Source organism: Mustela nivalis (genome assembly GCF_964662115.1).
Source record: "Mustela nivalis genome assembly, chromosome: 15".
Taxonomy (NCBI): Eukaryota; Metazoa; Chordata; class Mammalia; order Carnivora; family Mustelidae; genus Mustela; species Mustela nivalis.
Window position 1 is genome coordinate 88,763,242 of NC_139034.1, and position 15,235 is coordinate 88,778,476.

The 15,235-nt window shown below is 56.6% G+C and overlaps 1 protein-coding gene across 2 annotated transcripts in view; it reads left to right on the forward strand.

The window, feature by feature from the left end:
• The window catches only part of LAMP1 (lysosomal associated membrane protein 1), a 17,684-nt gene continuing 2,449 nt past the window's right edge, over positions 1-15,235 (forward strand). Inside the window, exons 1-6 of one of the 2 annotated variants that reach the window (XM_082701173.1) lie at positions 1-343; positions 5,719-5,840; positions 7,443-7,659; positions 7,795-7,953; positions 14,001-14,188; positions 14,803-14,928. In XM_082701173.1, the coding sequence (XP_082557299.1) occupies positions 292-343; positions 5,719-5,840; positions 7,443-7,659; positions 7,795-7,953; positions 14,001-14,188; positions 14,803-14,928 (864 nt within the window). In that variant the 5' untranslated portion in view covers positions 1-291. The remainder of the gene's footprint in view (positions 344-5,718; positions 5,841-7,442; positions 7,660-7,794; positions 7,954-14,000; positions 14,189-14,802; positions 14,929-15,235) is intronic. The other variant, XM_082701174.1, reaches the window with a different exon arrangement.

Below are 15,235 nucleotides of genomic sequence, written 5' to 3' on the forward strand. Positions count from 1 at the left end.
TCACGTGCGAGGCGGGCGCCGGCCGGGGCGGAGACGTCGTATCCTCGTGCTCTCGCGAGATCCGCGGGGTCACGTGACAGCGCGGGCGCGGCGCAGCCTCACGTGACGGGCGCCGCCGGCCGAAGGGTCTCTCGCTCGCCGCGGGCGCCACAGCGGCAGGGCCTCGGACCGCGGGACCCTCGCCCTCACGCCGCCCCCGGCCCGCCCGCCCGCCCGCCCCCGGCGCCCGCCCGCGGTCCAACCGCCCCGACCCGCTCGGCTCCCGCTCCGGCCTCGGCGGCCCTCGCGCCCATGGCGGCCCTCGGCGGCGCTCGGCGGCGGTCTCTGCTCCTGCTGCTGCTCGGTGAGGGCCGGGCCGGGCGGGCGGGCGGGCGGGCGCCGGGGGCGGGGGCGGGGGCGGCCGGCCACGCGAGGGCCGGGGGCCGGGGTCTGGCGCGGAGCCGTCCGGCCGCTGCTTGAGGACGTGGGGCGAGAGGTCCGCGGGGGCCGCTGCCGCCCAGGGTCGGCGAACTCGCTGTCTGCGCGTCGGGTCGGGAGCCCGCGGCTGGCGGGGCGCGGACAGCGGCGGGGCGGCCCGGGGCCGGCGGGACCTGCCTGGGCCCCTGCCCTGCCGCAGACGCGGGTCTCCCCGGGAAGGGCCTCCTAGAAGCCGTCCCGGGTTTCCTCCCGGTCGGGCGGCGGGGCGGCGGGGCGCGGCGTCCGGCCTCACAATGGCCGCGTTAGCGCGCGGTGCGGAGAGCGCTGCTGTGCGGGGGCCGCCGGCCTCCGCCCGGACCGACCTCGGAAGCGGCGGGGGTGCCCGGGGCGTCCCCGAGCGGGGCGTCTCCGCGGAGCCGGGGCCGCGCGCTGTCTGTCGGGGGTCACTGCGCGCCGTGGGTGTAAGTCCGTTGAGGGGCCCCTCCGCTCCCCGCCAGTGCGGGCGGTTCTCCCGACGGCCGCGTCTGGAAGACCCTCCGAAGGGGGCGCGGGGAGGGAAGCGGACGTCGGGCGCCCGCCCGCCGCGGGTTCGCGCTCCGCCCCCGGGAGCTGGGACGGCGGCGGCGGATTCCGGCTCCCGCGTCTGTTCGGCCCGTCGCGCGCCGCGAGTGGCGGAGCCGCGCGAGGACCCGGGGGGCGGCCTCCCTCGGCAGCCGACCCGGGCTCTGCCCCTCCCCGGCCGGCGTGCGTCCTCCCGGCGGAGCGGCTGGAAGTCGGACCGGCAGCGCCGCGCCTTCTCGAAGGGCCCGCAGACTGGGGGTGTCGGATTTTTGTGTTTTGAAACCACCTTGAAAATGCAGAGAAGCGGCCTTGTTCCCTGCGTGGTGCGGGCCGGGCGTGCTGTGGGCGGCCCGAGCTGGCCGGGCGTTCTGGCTTGTCTTCGGGTTCGAGATTCCGTTGAAGTCCAACTTTTAGAAAAGGTACATTCCTTGGGATTTAGATCCTTTTTTTTCCTTGAAGATTTTATTTACTGATTTGGCAGAGACTGCACCAGCGGGGAGCAAGGGAGGGGCAGGCTCGGGGCTGAGCAGGGAGCCCGCTGTGGGGCTTGTTCCCAGGATACCGGGATCCCGACCCGAGCTGAAGGCCGTCGCTTAACCAACTGAGCCACCCAGGCGTACCAAGGGTTTTGGTCTTTTTAAAATGTTGGTTTTGATGCATAATTTCACCAGAAAGCATTTTTTCTAAAAAATACTTCAAACTTCAAAACTACAGATTCTTCGTACATTCACTATTAAGTAATTCTGAAAGCTTCATTTGTGTTTCAGTATTTGGTAGAAAGCAAAACCAGGGGTGAACTGAAAGTGTCCAGTCCTTGGGATTAGGTGACTCTTGAAACCGCTGGTGTTAACTAGATGACTTCCTTCCCTTTTCCGATAAAGACCGTCACTTAGGAAGCTTGAAACGTTTTATTCTGATGAGGAGTATTCTTGATTGTGGGACTTGGTCAGTTGCTTAGGTTGGTGACCAGATTCTTAGCTGTATTTGAAGTTGAAGTGCTCAGGGTCCATGGCCTCGAATTCCTATTACTGGACACTCCCAACTGTCTGCGTCCAGAGGACGTGAACGACATTTCCGTTGTGCTGTGATCACTTACGCGTCTCCCTCATCTCACAGCCCATCTTGTGCCTCCCACATAGCAAGTCCTCCGTGCGTGCACACAGACGCCCCGGGTTACAGCGGCAGTCCCTCACCAGACGCGCTAAAGTCAGCTCTTCAAGAGTGTCTGCACCCGGGCCCTGCCTCTGTGGATTGGGATTCCCTGTGAGGGATGGAACCGTGGTCTTTTTTTCTTCTTTCTTTAAATCTTCACAGGTGATTATGTATTACTGATTAAGAAAAAAATACTGGGTTTAAAAGCATCAAACCAAGACACACTGGAAGTATTTCTTTAAAAAAATATTTTTGAGATTTTATTTACTATTTGAGAGAGAGCACGCATGAGCAGGGGACGGTGGGGGGAGAGGGAGGTAACAGAATCCCCGCCCTGCAGGGAGCCCAGCGCAGGACTCAGTCCCAGGACCCCAGAATCATGACCTGAGCCAAAGTCAGATGCTTAACCCCTCTTACAAAAATTTTAATGTAGAAGTTCATTGATGTGTTTGTTCGGAGGGCAGTGTCTTCATTTCAGAAATGAGTGTTTCACAATTGGAAACCTATTGCTCACTTGGCAAGTGTTGGAGAGAAAGTGCGGTTGGGATGTGGCACCAGTTCCAGATTACTCAGCATCACTAACTAGCTGTGTGACCTTGAGCAAGTCAAGGACCCTGTCTCAGTGTCCGCAGCTGTGCAAGGGAATCCTGACAGTGTTCCCCTGTTGCCCTGATAATTAACTGCGGAGTGCTTAGAGCAGGGCCCGGCACGTAGCAAGTGCTGTTAAATCAAACACTCTGCGTTTTGTGTCACATACTGAGGAGTCCGCGATGAACTCGGTGGTTGAAGTCTAAATAGTTCTATCGAAATAAATGTCGGTGCGCGTGAAACCGGTGCTGATGCTCTGCACACATGGGCTCATCTCATACTCTGATAGCCCCAGCGGCTCAGCACGCCTGTTCCAGCTCATAGGCACACAAATGGAAGGCAGCAGTTGCTACCGGCCCAAGGTCACACGACTAGTAAGTGATGGAGTGGTCTCTCGTAGTCCTGCTGCTGACAGCTGACGGCTGTGCTTGTTTTAGAGAGTGGGGGCACTACCAGTGGAAGTGTGCAGAAGGAACAAGCCAGACGTGCTCCTTCGCACGACCCCTGGAGACATGACCAAGTCCATGCCTGCGGGGAGGACTGCTGCGGTTAGCCATTGCCAGCGGGCCGGGGGCTGGCTTTGAAGAGGGACACCTGCTCCTCATCACTGCGACATTTTAATTCATTGAAGATTTTTTTTTCTTCTTAAGCAGCTATCACTGTTACAGAATTCTTTTTTTTTTTTTTTTAACACCTCAGACCATTAAAGGGCTCCGGGGTGGCTCAGTTGGTCAAGCGTCTGCCTTTAGCTGAGGTTGTGATCCCAGAACCCTGGGATCGAGCCGCGCGTCTTGGGCTCCCTCTCAGCCAGGAGCCTGCCTCTGCTCTCCTCCTGCGCCTCCTTGCTTGTGCTCTCTCACGCTCTGTCTCATCTCTTCCAAATGAATAAATTTATTAAAAATCTTAAAGAAACTTTTGACCATTAGCATACAGACATTTAGAGTTTTATGTTCTGATGCTCTTGTAGAGCTCTTTGCTTGACTGAAATCTGGCTTCTGGGGCTAAGTTTCTTGTTTGAACAACTGAAAATTTCTGGATCCCTCCAGAATAATTGTGGGTATCTAGTGCTGGTAAAAGTTTAAATTTGTTTTGGTAGCACTTCTTTTACCTTGAAGGCTTATATCCTCAGAGTATTTACTAAGGGAAAAGATTCTGTGTTTAAAAAGTTACTTAACGTTAAGTATATTCTGATGAAGTGCTTTGAGTCAGTAGAAAGTGTTTTGATGATTTCGGGAACTCATTTGTGGAAGTGCAGCGTGGTAAAAAGCGGTCCGTGCATGATCCCATGCGAGGCAGTGCCCTGCCATGTCCGTGGCGTACACGCAACCACGCGTGACTCTGCTGTAGTTAGCCAGCCCTGAAGACCTGTGAGGGCCTCCGGCCCAGGAGAGCCTTTGACTGGTGCACGAAGTAGCCCATGTACACCTGATCTGGGTCAGTGTCTGGTGTCTTCCTGGCTCCAGCGCACGGGCTTTAGCACGCTCTGCTCGCCGGCGTCTCTCTGCGTCCCCGGGACGCTTAACCTGTCGTCTGAAGGCATGAGGAGGATTTGTTTGGTTTTTGAGAGCCTTTACTGAGTCAGAAACGAGCTGTGGCATTTTCTCTAGGTTTTACAGTGGAAATTCATTTATCAGAGTTGCCTTCAGTTTAGTCTTAGCTGAATATTCTGGGATGTAGGTTAAAATTCTGCAAAGCAAAACAAACTGCGCAGGTTTCTTATTTGCCCTAGTTGGCTTCGTTCTCGTGCACCAGCTTCTTGTGAACACAGAGTTCGGTATTTCTCGTACCGCAAACTTACAGGAAGGTATGTGGGGTTTCTGGCTACATCTCGCTTTGTGCCTGAATAATAGTTGACTTTAAAGATTTTATTTTGTGAAAGTTGGAAGGGTAAAAGAAATTGTGTTTGTTGGAGTCATCCACTTTGCTAGGGACAGGGATTTTAGAATGCAGAGTTACGAGTGTCCGCGGAGAGTGTGCCTTCAGAGTGTGCCTGAGGCACATCGACACTCGGAGTGGCCAGCGGATAGCTAGAGGGTGTGCAGGGACCGGCAGCAGCAAGGAGGGAGGGCATGTCACTGCTGAACCCTGCAATGGGCGCTGCTGGCTGCCAGCGGTTCGGCTTTAGGACGAACGGAAATACCTGTTTCTGCTGGCCGTGGAAGCTGAGCGCACGGACACGCGCGGCTTGGAGGAGTCAGCTGCTGCTCCATGCCTGGGCCGGCGGACGCCCACTGATCGCCTGCTTGGGGCGGTGGGTGTCATGAAGTCGACGTGGCACTGACCCTGAGAATTTAAGGAGGAAATAGCCATCATCACTGCCGAGCTGGAGGGACCTGTGAGAATTTCATTCTGTCCCCTCCTTCTGGGGGTATAGCAGCCCTCCCTAGACATGGTGACCAGTGTCCTAACCTCACATGGCCACGTCCAGGTTCTGTTGAATGGCTTCTTGAGAAGCTTTCTGAACTTGGGCCCAGAGCTCGGATCTGTGAGCCCATGGCTTTTCCTGCCACGCCTGCGGCCCATGAGAGGTAACACGATCTGACTTTGAATAGTTTAGCACGGTGGCACCGGATAGCACCAGTTCTCCCACGGGCTTCTGCAGGTCAGTATTTAGGCTGAGTCCTGCCTCCGGGACACAAGCGCGTCTTCCGGAGGCCCTCTGAGGACTGAGCCTGCAGCGGCGTGTGCCCAGGGGTGACCTGGGAATTTCCAGGTGACCTCTCTCCCCATCAGCGTCCTGACACCAAGCATTAAAGAGCTGTCAGCCAGGTTGGCAAGCTCATCGGTGGACTCAGAGTTACCATTTCCAAACTCCTATCTAGGAGAGACAGGACAGAAGACCCAGCTGAAACCAGCCTGGTAACCCGTGTATTTCTCTCTTTTAAGCAGCCCAGTGGTGTCTCTTAGTAAAGCCCATTGTTGCCACAGCTAGGGGCAACAGAAGCACCCACTTGTATTTTCAAAACTCTCTTTGGCTATTTCTGTCTTTCCTGGAATCAGCAGGCCTCGTACATGGCGCAGCGGCGATGTTTGTGGTGAAGGACGCAAGCGGGACAGCCTGCATCATGGCCAACTTCTCCGCTGCCTTCACGGCCAGCTATGACACCGGGAGCGGGCCTAAGGTAGGAAACGCCAGGGCCTTCGTGCGGTGTGTGCGGTGTGTGTGAAGGTGTCTTTATTATTATTTTAAATAAGTGTTTGGAGAAGGACCTCACCGTAACACGGTTGGCGTGTGCGTGTACCCCACTGGGCCGTCGCCCGTGCTCTGTGTACCCTGAAGCTGCAGTCGTGACTAGTAAGCCGTCCTGTCCTCTGCTCTCACTGTCTGGTAGGAGAGTTGTCCCAGACTTGTGCACGATTCCTCTGTCTGGTCACAATGCTGACCAGCCTGGTGTGCTGGAGTCCCCCTGGGGCCCCGGACGTCTCACACACTCTCGGGCTCCGGGCGCAGCTGTGTCTGCTGTTTGCCGAGCCGCCTGCGAGCACGGTCCTACTCTGAGATGCTCCTCAGTTGTCCTCTTAAAGCGCCTTGTACTCCTGCAGGATTAAAAAAAGGCCTTTTGCATTTGTCGATTTCTCACAGGCTGCATTTGTTGATCTTTCTTTGTTAATTACTCTGGCGGACATTTCACTTGTCTGTGTAACGTTGACTCTTAAATGTATCTCTCAACCAAATAGTTTCAGTTCTTTGTTGAAACCACAGTTTTTTCCTGCCCAGCCCCAATGTTGACAGCATCAGATCATCTTACTGCCACCGCGGGATGGTGGAGGGGCCCGGCGTTGGTGGGAGGGACAGAACTCCTTTGGAACACTCGGGGCTTTGTGCCACACGGTCAGGCCTCATCAGCTCGTGAGTGCGGTCCTCCACATGAGCGTGCTTGCACCCGAGAGAGACGGTGTCTGGGCAGCTTCTGTACCGCAGAAGCCTTTCAAGTTACAGAGACCGGTCCAAACACCTCTTGTGGTTGTTACCACTATTTTGTGTTTGGATTTTTTAAATGTAATTGTGATCTAGATTATGTTCCACAAATGGGATCTCCCTTGTGCTGCAGTGTGCCCTCCTATCACCGTAGCTCCGTCACCTCATGGAGCTGTCATTTCTTGGAGCAGCTTTAGTGGACAGCATTGCTGCACTTTGGTTAGTCGGTGCAGTTCCTTTGGGGGGGTCTCTGGGTGGTTTTGTAGTGGTTCGTGTTGCCTGCAGCGGGCAGTTCAACAGTTCTGCAGCAAACACCCCCTTGTCTGTGTGTAAAGTACAGTTGACGCACAGTTGTGTCAGTTTCAGGTGTGTAACTTCGTGATTTGACAAGTTTATCCATTATGCTGTGCCCACTACACATGTAGTGGTCATCTGTCCCGTGAAGACTGACTTCTTCAACATTTTTTAGCAAACAAGTGGTTTTGTCAAATAAAAGTAACACAGCTTACTTGAAGCCTGATAAGAAATATTTCAGTGTAACAACATGACTTTAGTTTTAATTCTGCTGTGAAGTTGTTATGTTAGCAAAGAACGTTTAATTGTCAGCTTTGTCTTAAACATTGCTTTTCACGTACCGACACGTAATACTGATTTTCTTTATGTTTTTATTTATGTTAAAAATGAATGTGCTAACGGTGGCGTCTGAGAAGGGGCTGAGGTCCAACTTCCTGAAGGCCGGTCTTTGGTGTGTCTGAATCCGTTTTGTGACCTGGGTTCTGACTGGGTCTGTCATCCTTTGCTCTAGAACGTAACCTTCGACCTGCCGTCCGATGCAACCGTATCCAATAGCAGCTCCTGCGGCGGAGAGCATGCGTCGGACCCCAGTCTCAGGATCGCTTTTGGAAGAGGACATGCACTGGCCCTCAATTTCACAAGAAATGCAACACGTTACAGTGTTCGGCTGATGACTTTTATTTATAACTTATCTGACACACAGATTTTCCCTAATGCAAGCTCCAAGGGTAAGAACCCAAACCGACCAGTTATAAAGTTAAGAAAATTGGATTGGAGAGTATCTAATATTTCAAAATTTTTAAAAATGTTAGTACTTTAGTTAAAAATTGATTTTCTTTTTTTTTTTTTTTTTTTAAATACAGATACCCAGACTGTGGGATCTGCCACTGACATCAGGGCGGACATGAATACCAAGTACAGATGCGTGAGCACCGATCGGGTCCACATGCACAACGTCACCGTCACACTCCGCGATGCCACCATCCAAGCGTATCTTGCCAACAGCAGCTTCAGCAAGGAAGGTAGGGTGCTGCCATTGACCGGGGTGCCCAGTCCCAGCTCCGGTGGCTGCTCACATGGCTTTGAGCCCAGGCCTGAGGAGGACGCGTGTGTGAGAGCTCGTGCAGCCAGGACTGAGCTGGGGGCTTGCGCTAGAATTGCTGAACGTGTTTTCTTCTGGAGAAGGTAACTTTTTAGGTGAGGTTGGACAGATACTGATTTAAAAGGGCAAAGCAATTACATCCTGTCAGGGTCACAAAATCTCTTCCCGTTCAAGCCAAGTGTGTTTCGACCAAGACCTAGGCTTAACTTCTGTTCAGCTTGGCGGGCCGAGGGGCAGATGGTGGAAGGATCTCGAGTGCCTTTTGGGGAGGGGGTTGGGCAGATGACCCACCAGGGAAGCACCCGCCAGCCCAGCTGCACTGGTGGGCTCTGTGGTCTTGGGTAAGGTGCTCAGCCTCTTTGTTTCCTTCCCTTGTGAAGTAAGAACAGCCCATGTTAGCAGGTCCGTCAGGTTGAGATGGAAATTTAGGCCGAGTACTTATCTCAGCGCCCAGCTCTGAGCTCGTCGTAAAGCGTGTTGTCATCCGGCTGTGACCACAGAAGGCTCTCTCCTCAGTCCTCCAGTCAGCTCCCAAGTTGCGGTCGTCTTCTGGAAGGGTGAGGGGCTGATGGTCTTGAGGAAGCCTCCTTCCTCCTGGTGCATAGCCGAGCTCTCGCGAGCCTTGGGTTGCGGCGCCCCTGTGGTGAGACTGGCTCCTCGGAGGTGCCTGCTGGCCTGTGACTGACGTGCACCGAGTCATTGCTGCCGAGGGGCGCAACAGACTGATTAGCGGTCTGTGCAGTTGGGTGCGGCCCTCCTGAGAGGCCTGTCTGCTCTGGCCTGCAGAGGCCAGCCAGCTCACCTGCGGTTTCTCTAAGGCCAGTAAGCTAAAACTGGATGTTGTGTTTATCAGTTCAAAGTGAAGAAAAACCAAAAGAATGTTTCACAGCACATGAAAATGGTGCGAAAGTCAAGTTTCGGTGCCTGTAACGGGTTTCTTGCAGCACTGCCGTGTTCGTTCACACACCCGTTTCTACGGATGCTTTCACGCTCCCATGGCGGAGCTGGGACGGCACAGCCACCAGACAGCCCCAGAATCTAGAACGTTCGCTGTCGGTGACTGGGAAGAACACGTGCAGCAGTGTGCGGGGAGGGGCGGGAGGTCTGTGTGCCCTGCAGCGGAGGAGACGGGCTAGGCGGGCACTCTCTCCACGCCCATGTCGGGGTCGCCGTGTGTGTGCGTGTCAACCAGCAGGCTCAAGTGTGCACGCCAGCCAGCGCCTGCTCAAGCGGAGCAGAGCAGAATGCCTCGGTCTCCGGGTGGTGGCTTCTCCCTCCTGCCTGGAGCAGAACGGAAGCGTGGAAACTGCCGAGGCCTTGGGAAATGAGAGCATCCGGGTTTGCTGGCTCCGTGCAGTGAGCTCACTGCTGCCTGGGCTGCTGGTGGTCGCGGGGGGGAGCTCCTCACCTCCACAGCTGGTTTTCTTCTGCTTGGAAAGCTTCTGGCCACAGGCCGAGATGACCTGGCCTCCCGTGTGGGCTGCCCCGCTCCTGGGGCAGGGCTTGGTTTCTGGGCTAAAGTCACACGCGAGAATGTTGAGAGGCTAATTTCTTGTAAGGTTATTTTGTTTTTTGAATAGATTTTATTTTTCAGAGCAGTGTGAGGCTCCCCATGAAACAGCGAGTGCAGGCTTCCCAGAGCCTTGTCCGCACACGCACACAGTCCCTCGCCGTCACTGTCCTGCATGTCGCTCCCGGCAGGGGACGTATGCGCGTGATTCCAGGTGGAAAAGCTGCCAGAAGGAGGTGGCTCCTCCTGTGCCTGCGTCCCTGCCGCTGGCCCCGTCTTCGGAGGCCTCCGTCCTGTCCTGCAGAGGGCTGCCTGGGGGGAAGCTACCTGCTGTGCCCTGTGAGCTGTTGATCAGAAACCCGCTCACAGAGTTCAGCCTCACTCCCCACCCCCCTTGTGTCCCGTGGTTCATCAGAGCTTGCTTCCATTTTATGTTAAAGCTGCCTCTGCTGATCAGTTTGCTCGGGAAAGGAGACGCGCTTCCTCTGAAAGACGCTGGAGCGCTGTCCTAGTGATTCCGCTGGGAAGAGGGGCTAAGAGGCACCCCGAGATGCACAGAGTGTCCCGTACAAGTTGGCGTGCCCCTGTGACAGGCTGGCGGGCTCGGTGAGGTCATGGCACGCCTGCTTACTCTTCATTGGATGGGAAGGAGTCCCCGTTGGGCTTTTGGGCTCTTGTCCCTATCAGGTCACATTATCTACAGTCACCCCTGATCGGGCTTTACCTGGCGTGCTAAGAAACGAAACCAGCAAACAAAAAATATGGCGGAGCTCCAGGGACCACCCCCATTCCCCCCACGTACCCCCAACGCCGTGATATCTTTTTTATTTTGGGGGATGTGGACCTCCAGTAGCCTGGGCCTAGTGACTGGGGGAGTTCTCAGAGTAGCCGGGGAGGAGCTCCAGAATGGGTGTCTGCTCTATGGGGAGGGGCTGCACCGTTCCCAGAAATGACCGCGGCACGCCTTGAGCAGCACAGATGAGCCGTGCAGGCCCACTTGCTCGCGGTCCTGCTTCAGGACGTGCGGCCCGGTTCTGTAAACATGTTCGCACACTTTCGTTTTCCTCTACCTCTGTGGGAAGAAAACAGTATGCAGTGTCTATACCATACAGAATGTGTGTTCATTGGTGGTGTTATTGGCAAGGCTTCTGCTCAGCAGTAGGCTTTTATGATTAAGTTTTTGGGGGAGTCAGAAGTTAAAGTGGGTTTTCGAGTTTGTGGGGGCCGTGCCCCTCCCCCATATCATTTAGGGTCAGCTGTAGTTGATGACCTGATCTGAGCCATGCTGAAGCTCTGCTGCTCGCGTGTCCCACTGTCCTCAGCTCTCTGAGCTTGGTCTGATCTTCGGAGAGCCTCCTGGCTAGCCAGCCCCTGTCACACCACTCTTAGTCTGTGCTGCGGTTTGTGACCGTGGTGTGCAATCCAAGGGACCCGTGTCAAGCAGATTTGATGCAACTCTCACTCGTATCACGACAGCGTATGTGGCTTCTAGAAGTATTTGGTTTCTGTTAAAATTGAATCATTTATCTCATTTTGTGCCAGTTCTGTTTCTTTGGTTCTTAGGCACAGTTTTTTGTTTTTGGTTTTTTGGTCTGTTACCCAAATTGTAAGCTTCTTCAGGGAAAAGATTCCCTTTTACGTATGTTAAGTATATTTTGTCTTTTTGTAGTTGGTTCTACTCATAGATTCTTCATTAAGAATTGTTCCATAAAGGGGCGCCTGGGTGGTTCACTCGTTAAGCGTCTGCCTTCAGCTCAGGTCGTGGTCCCGGAGTCCTGGGATCAAGCCCCGCATCGGGCTCCCTGCTCCCCCGGCAGTCTGCTTCTCCCTCTCTCACTCCCCCTGCTTGTGTTCCCTCTCTTACTGTGTCTCTGTCAAATAAATAAAATCTTAAAAAAGAGAGAACTGTTCCGTAAAGATAACATCCAAACACTAGTAAATTTTCGGTCACAAAAACCCATGTAAAGTTTTTACTTGATGAACTGCGGTGTCGGGTCAGGCTTCTGCGGCCTCGCTCGTCTGCAGTGTGGTGTTGTGGGGGCCTGGACCAGAGACCCTGGTTCACTCCGCCCCTTCGTGTGCGCTGTCTTATCGGAGAGGCCTGTGCTTGACAGATTCTGGTTTAAGTATCGCGCACAGGCCCAGGCTGCCGGACGGTCCCGTCCGTTTCGCTGGGGCAGGTGAGCGCCGAGGAAGCCGCATCTGTTCTCCCCTGCGAGGGTGGTGGGTGGTGATCGTGCTGGTCAGTGTGGAGAGCTCTGCCTGGAGGGGGCAGGGGGCGCGTTCCCCTCTGTGGGAGCGGCCTTTCCCGCCCCAGACCCGCAGAGGGTTTGTGTTCATTCGTCTTGGCGTCTTGAATTGTGGTGCATGGCACCTGTGGACGCCTCTGGGACCGCTCGTTCAGAATAGGGACTTTTCGGTGTGGTTGACCCAAGTTCACGTCCCACCCACTCCCGCCCAGTTTGGCAGCATTTCTCCCTTGGGAGTGACTCCCAGCGTTGCTCAGGGTGAGGGGCTGCTGCTCACGTGTCCGTCCCCACACGAGCCTGAGCTCGCGGGCTTCCCTGGAGGTCGGCTGCTGGTGGGTCGTCTGGGGCCTCCAGGCCGGGAGCCTTTGAAAATCACTGCACGGGGCTCGTGGAAGGGCGCGCAGCCTGCGCTTCTGGGGCCCCGGGTCTTCCCAGAGGCGGCTTCACGCGCGGGTAGCACTTAGCACACGCCGTGCCTCCTACTTAGATTTCCTCGTCGTGGATGGCGCGCTCCGCGAGGAGGGCTGTCGTTCTGCTCCGGGACGGGCTGTCCGGAGCGTGGACTTGGCATTTGCAGCAGGGGGAGGAGCACGCTGTATCCGTGCAGATTCCCGCGGTCCGGACGGGGTGCCGTCCGTGCTCCCCGGCTGACATGTTGCACCCCGTGCTGTGAACACCGTGGTCGTGTGTAAAAACGCCGGTCAGAGCCGTGGAGGTGGCTCTCCCCGTGCGTGTCGAGGGCAGGATCAGGAGGCCACCTGTTCTCGCTCTTGCTGTTGCACAGTTAATTGTGTCACGTGTGACCCTTTGTGAGGTACTGAACCCGCAGCTGTAACCCGAGCCTACGGCTTAGCTCTGGCGAGAGGCGGGCGGCGCAGGCGGCTCATTCCGAGGGGGCCGTCTCCCGCGGCGCTCGTCCTGCCACCGCGAGCCCCGGTCACGCCGGTCCGAGGCGCTCTTTCCGCCTTCCCCTCCGGGCTGGAAAGGCGTCCGACTATACGAGATTGTGTCGCGTGAAGACGCGCCGCGTGCGCGGGCTTTCCAGAAGGCGTGGGGAACCACTTCTATGTCACAGTCTTCCTACGGGTGAACTTTCCCGTCTCCCCCCAGCTCGACTGCCCCCAGGTGGATGGGCTGTGGAGGAGGAAGTGGCAGAGAGCCTCCTTTGAGCTTGGCGCAAGAAGCGATCCGGTGCTGGGAAGTTTGGGCATCTTCCCGATGGGCGCCGTGGCCCTGGGAGCAGTGGGCCGGCTCCCTGGCTCGGCGGAGCAGAATGGGGGCAGGGCGGGAACTGGGCGGCAGTCGCGGACGTTCTCTTCCCAACTCCTCGGTCATCCACAGAAACAGGGTGGTAGAACAGCTCAGCTCAGGACTGACGGTCTCCCGGAAGTGCCGAGGACTGTCCAGTCGGGTTCAGAGAAGGAGCAGTGTGTCCGGGGTGCACCTGGAGAGAACGTTCGTTTATCTTGCTTTGGTTCCGTCTGCCCTGGCTTTGAATATAGACTTTTGTTGTAAATCCCAGATTAAACTGCTGAGGTCTCCTCGGGGGCACCGTGTGCCCTCTGCCAGGGCCTGTCCTCCGGCTTCCCTCACTCCTGGATGGCGGTTCCTTCCTGGGAGTTTCCACCCACACTTGACGGGGCCTTCTCCCTGCCTGTGGGTGCCTTCGCCCCTTCTTGCTCCAGATCACCCCCACAGCTGGCTGACTCTGGTGCCTGGTCTCAGCGCTGGTCTCGTCTTGCAGGGACCCACCAGACGCTCATTCCTCTAAGGCCCTCCTGGGTTCGTCTCCCACGGGCACCGTGCTGCCACCCCTGGCTTTGCCTGGTGCATGTTTCTGGGGCTGTCTGTGTCCCTCCGGAGCCCGAGAGGTTCCCGGCGGCAGGTGACAGTTAAGGTTTTCTTTACTTCACAGTACGATGGCAGTTGCGTCGTGCAGAGGGTTAGGTCTGTGAGGGCAGGGCTGCCCAGAGGCTGAGCTGAAGGAGCTACCAGTCAGAGCCGTGGTGCGGTGGCAGGAGTGAGGGCGGCCCTGTGGGACGGCGGCGCCCACCTGTCCCGTCCATGCAGCGTGCGTTGGCACGTGCCGTCCCTGGGCAGACGGAGAAGTCCCATTCTGCGTACGGGGTTCACTGGGCACCGGCGGGGCCGCCGCTCCCGGTAGCTCTGAGAACCGGGACTTTGTCTCTCTGCCTCTTGTCTGTCCAGAGACGCGCTGTGAGCAAGACGGGCCTTTCCCAACAACGGCGCCGCCGCCGCCTCCCCCCCCTTCGCCCTCCCCAACGCCCGAGAGCCCCTCCGTGCACAAGTACAACGTGAGCGGCGCCAACGGGACCTGCCTGCTGGCCAGCATGGGCCTGCAGCTGAACGTCACCTACAGGCAGGAGGACAACACGGTAGGCTCAGCCCCCGGAGCCCTCTCGGTGTGTGCAGGGTTGGTCCGTGAGCAGCAGGACCCCGCGTGTGAGGCTGACAGGTCCCAGCTGTGGTCGGCTTCTCAGCCACGGCCGGACCCATCTGTCCGCACGCAGGGCTGCTGCTCCCTGAGACAGAGTCAGGGAGTGGTAGGGGGTCCCCAAAGCGGAAGACACGTGTCGTTTGGCGTATTCTTTGGGACAAGTTTACTGATCCCTAAGAGAATGTTAAATTTCGCTTTAAACTTCACTGCTCCAACCTTTTTTTATGCTTTTCTTTTGAAATAATGATTCTCTCTGCTGGTAACCACGTCTTCAGACTGTGCGGGCTTGTGATGGGTGTGAAGCCTGCGGCTTTCCGAGATGGGGCGGAGGGCCGGGTGGGCGTCCTTGTGAAAGCGCAACAGGAGGAGCGGGGAAATGGTTTGGGAACCCAGAAATCTGCGCTAGAGTGAACTTCAGCTGTTTTCCTTCTGGTTTTGGTTAAAATGATTGTGGCCTTGAAGTTCCTGTTTTAAGATTCCTTTTGTCCTTCCCAGAGTAGGAGGAGCCAGGGCAGGAACCCGCAGGGTAACTCCTCTGCTTTCCTCACTTAGACCGTGACGAGAGTGTTCGGCATCAACCCCAATAAGACCACCGCCGGGGGGAGCTGCGGCCCCCAGCTGGTGACCCTGGAGCTGCGCAGCGACAGCGTCTCCCTCCTGGCCTTCCAGTTTGGAATGGTGAGGCTTCCGCTCCCCCGCAGCCTGGAGGCTTTGGTGTCAGAACCGGGTCGGGCCGCGCGCGCTCTGCCGCCCGCTGTGGCTCTTTCTGCCGTCCCCTCTGGCCTGCTGCTACGCGGCGGCGGGGCCCAGGGCCCTGTGCGCTGGCTGGGGCGGAAATCCACAGCTCTGCCTTTGTGAGGAAGGGGAGTCTGCTTTCTCTGCCGCCTTTTTTTTTTTTACTGGTGTTTTGGACCCTCGCCCCCACCCCCGTCCTCTGTTTCCGTGAGGAGCATCTTGGTTGGTTCCCCACACGGCAGACGCGGGA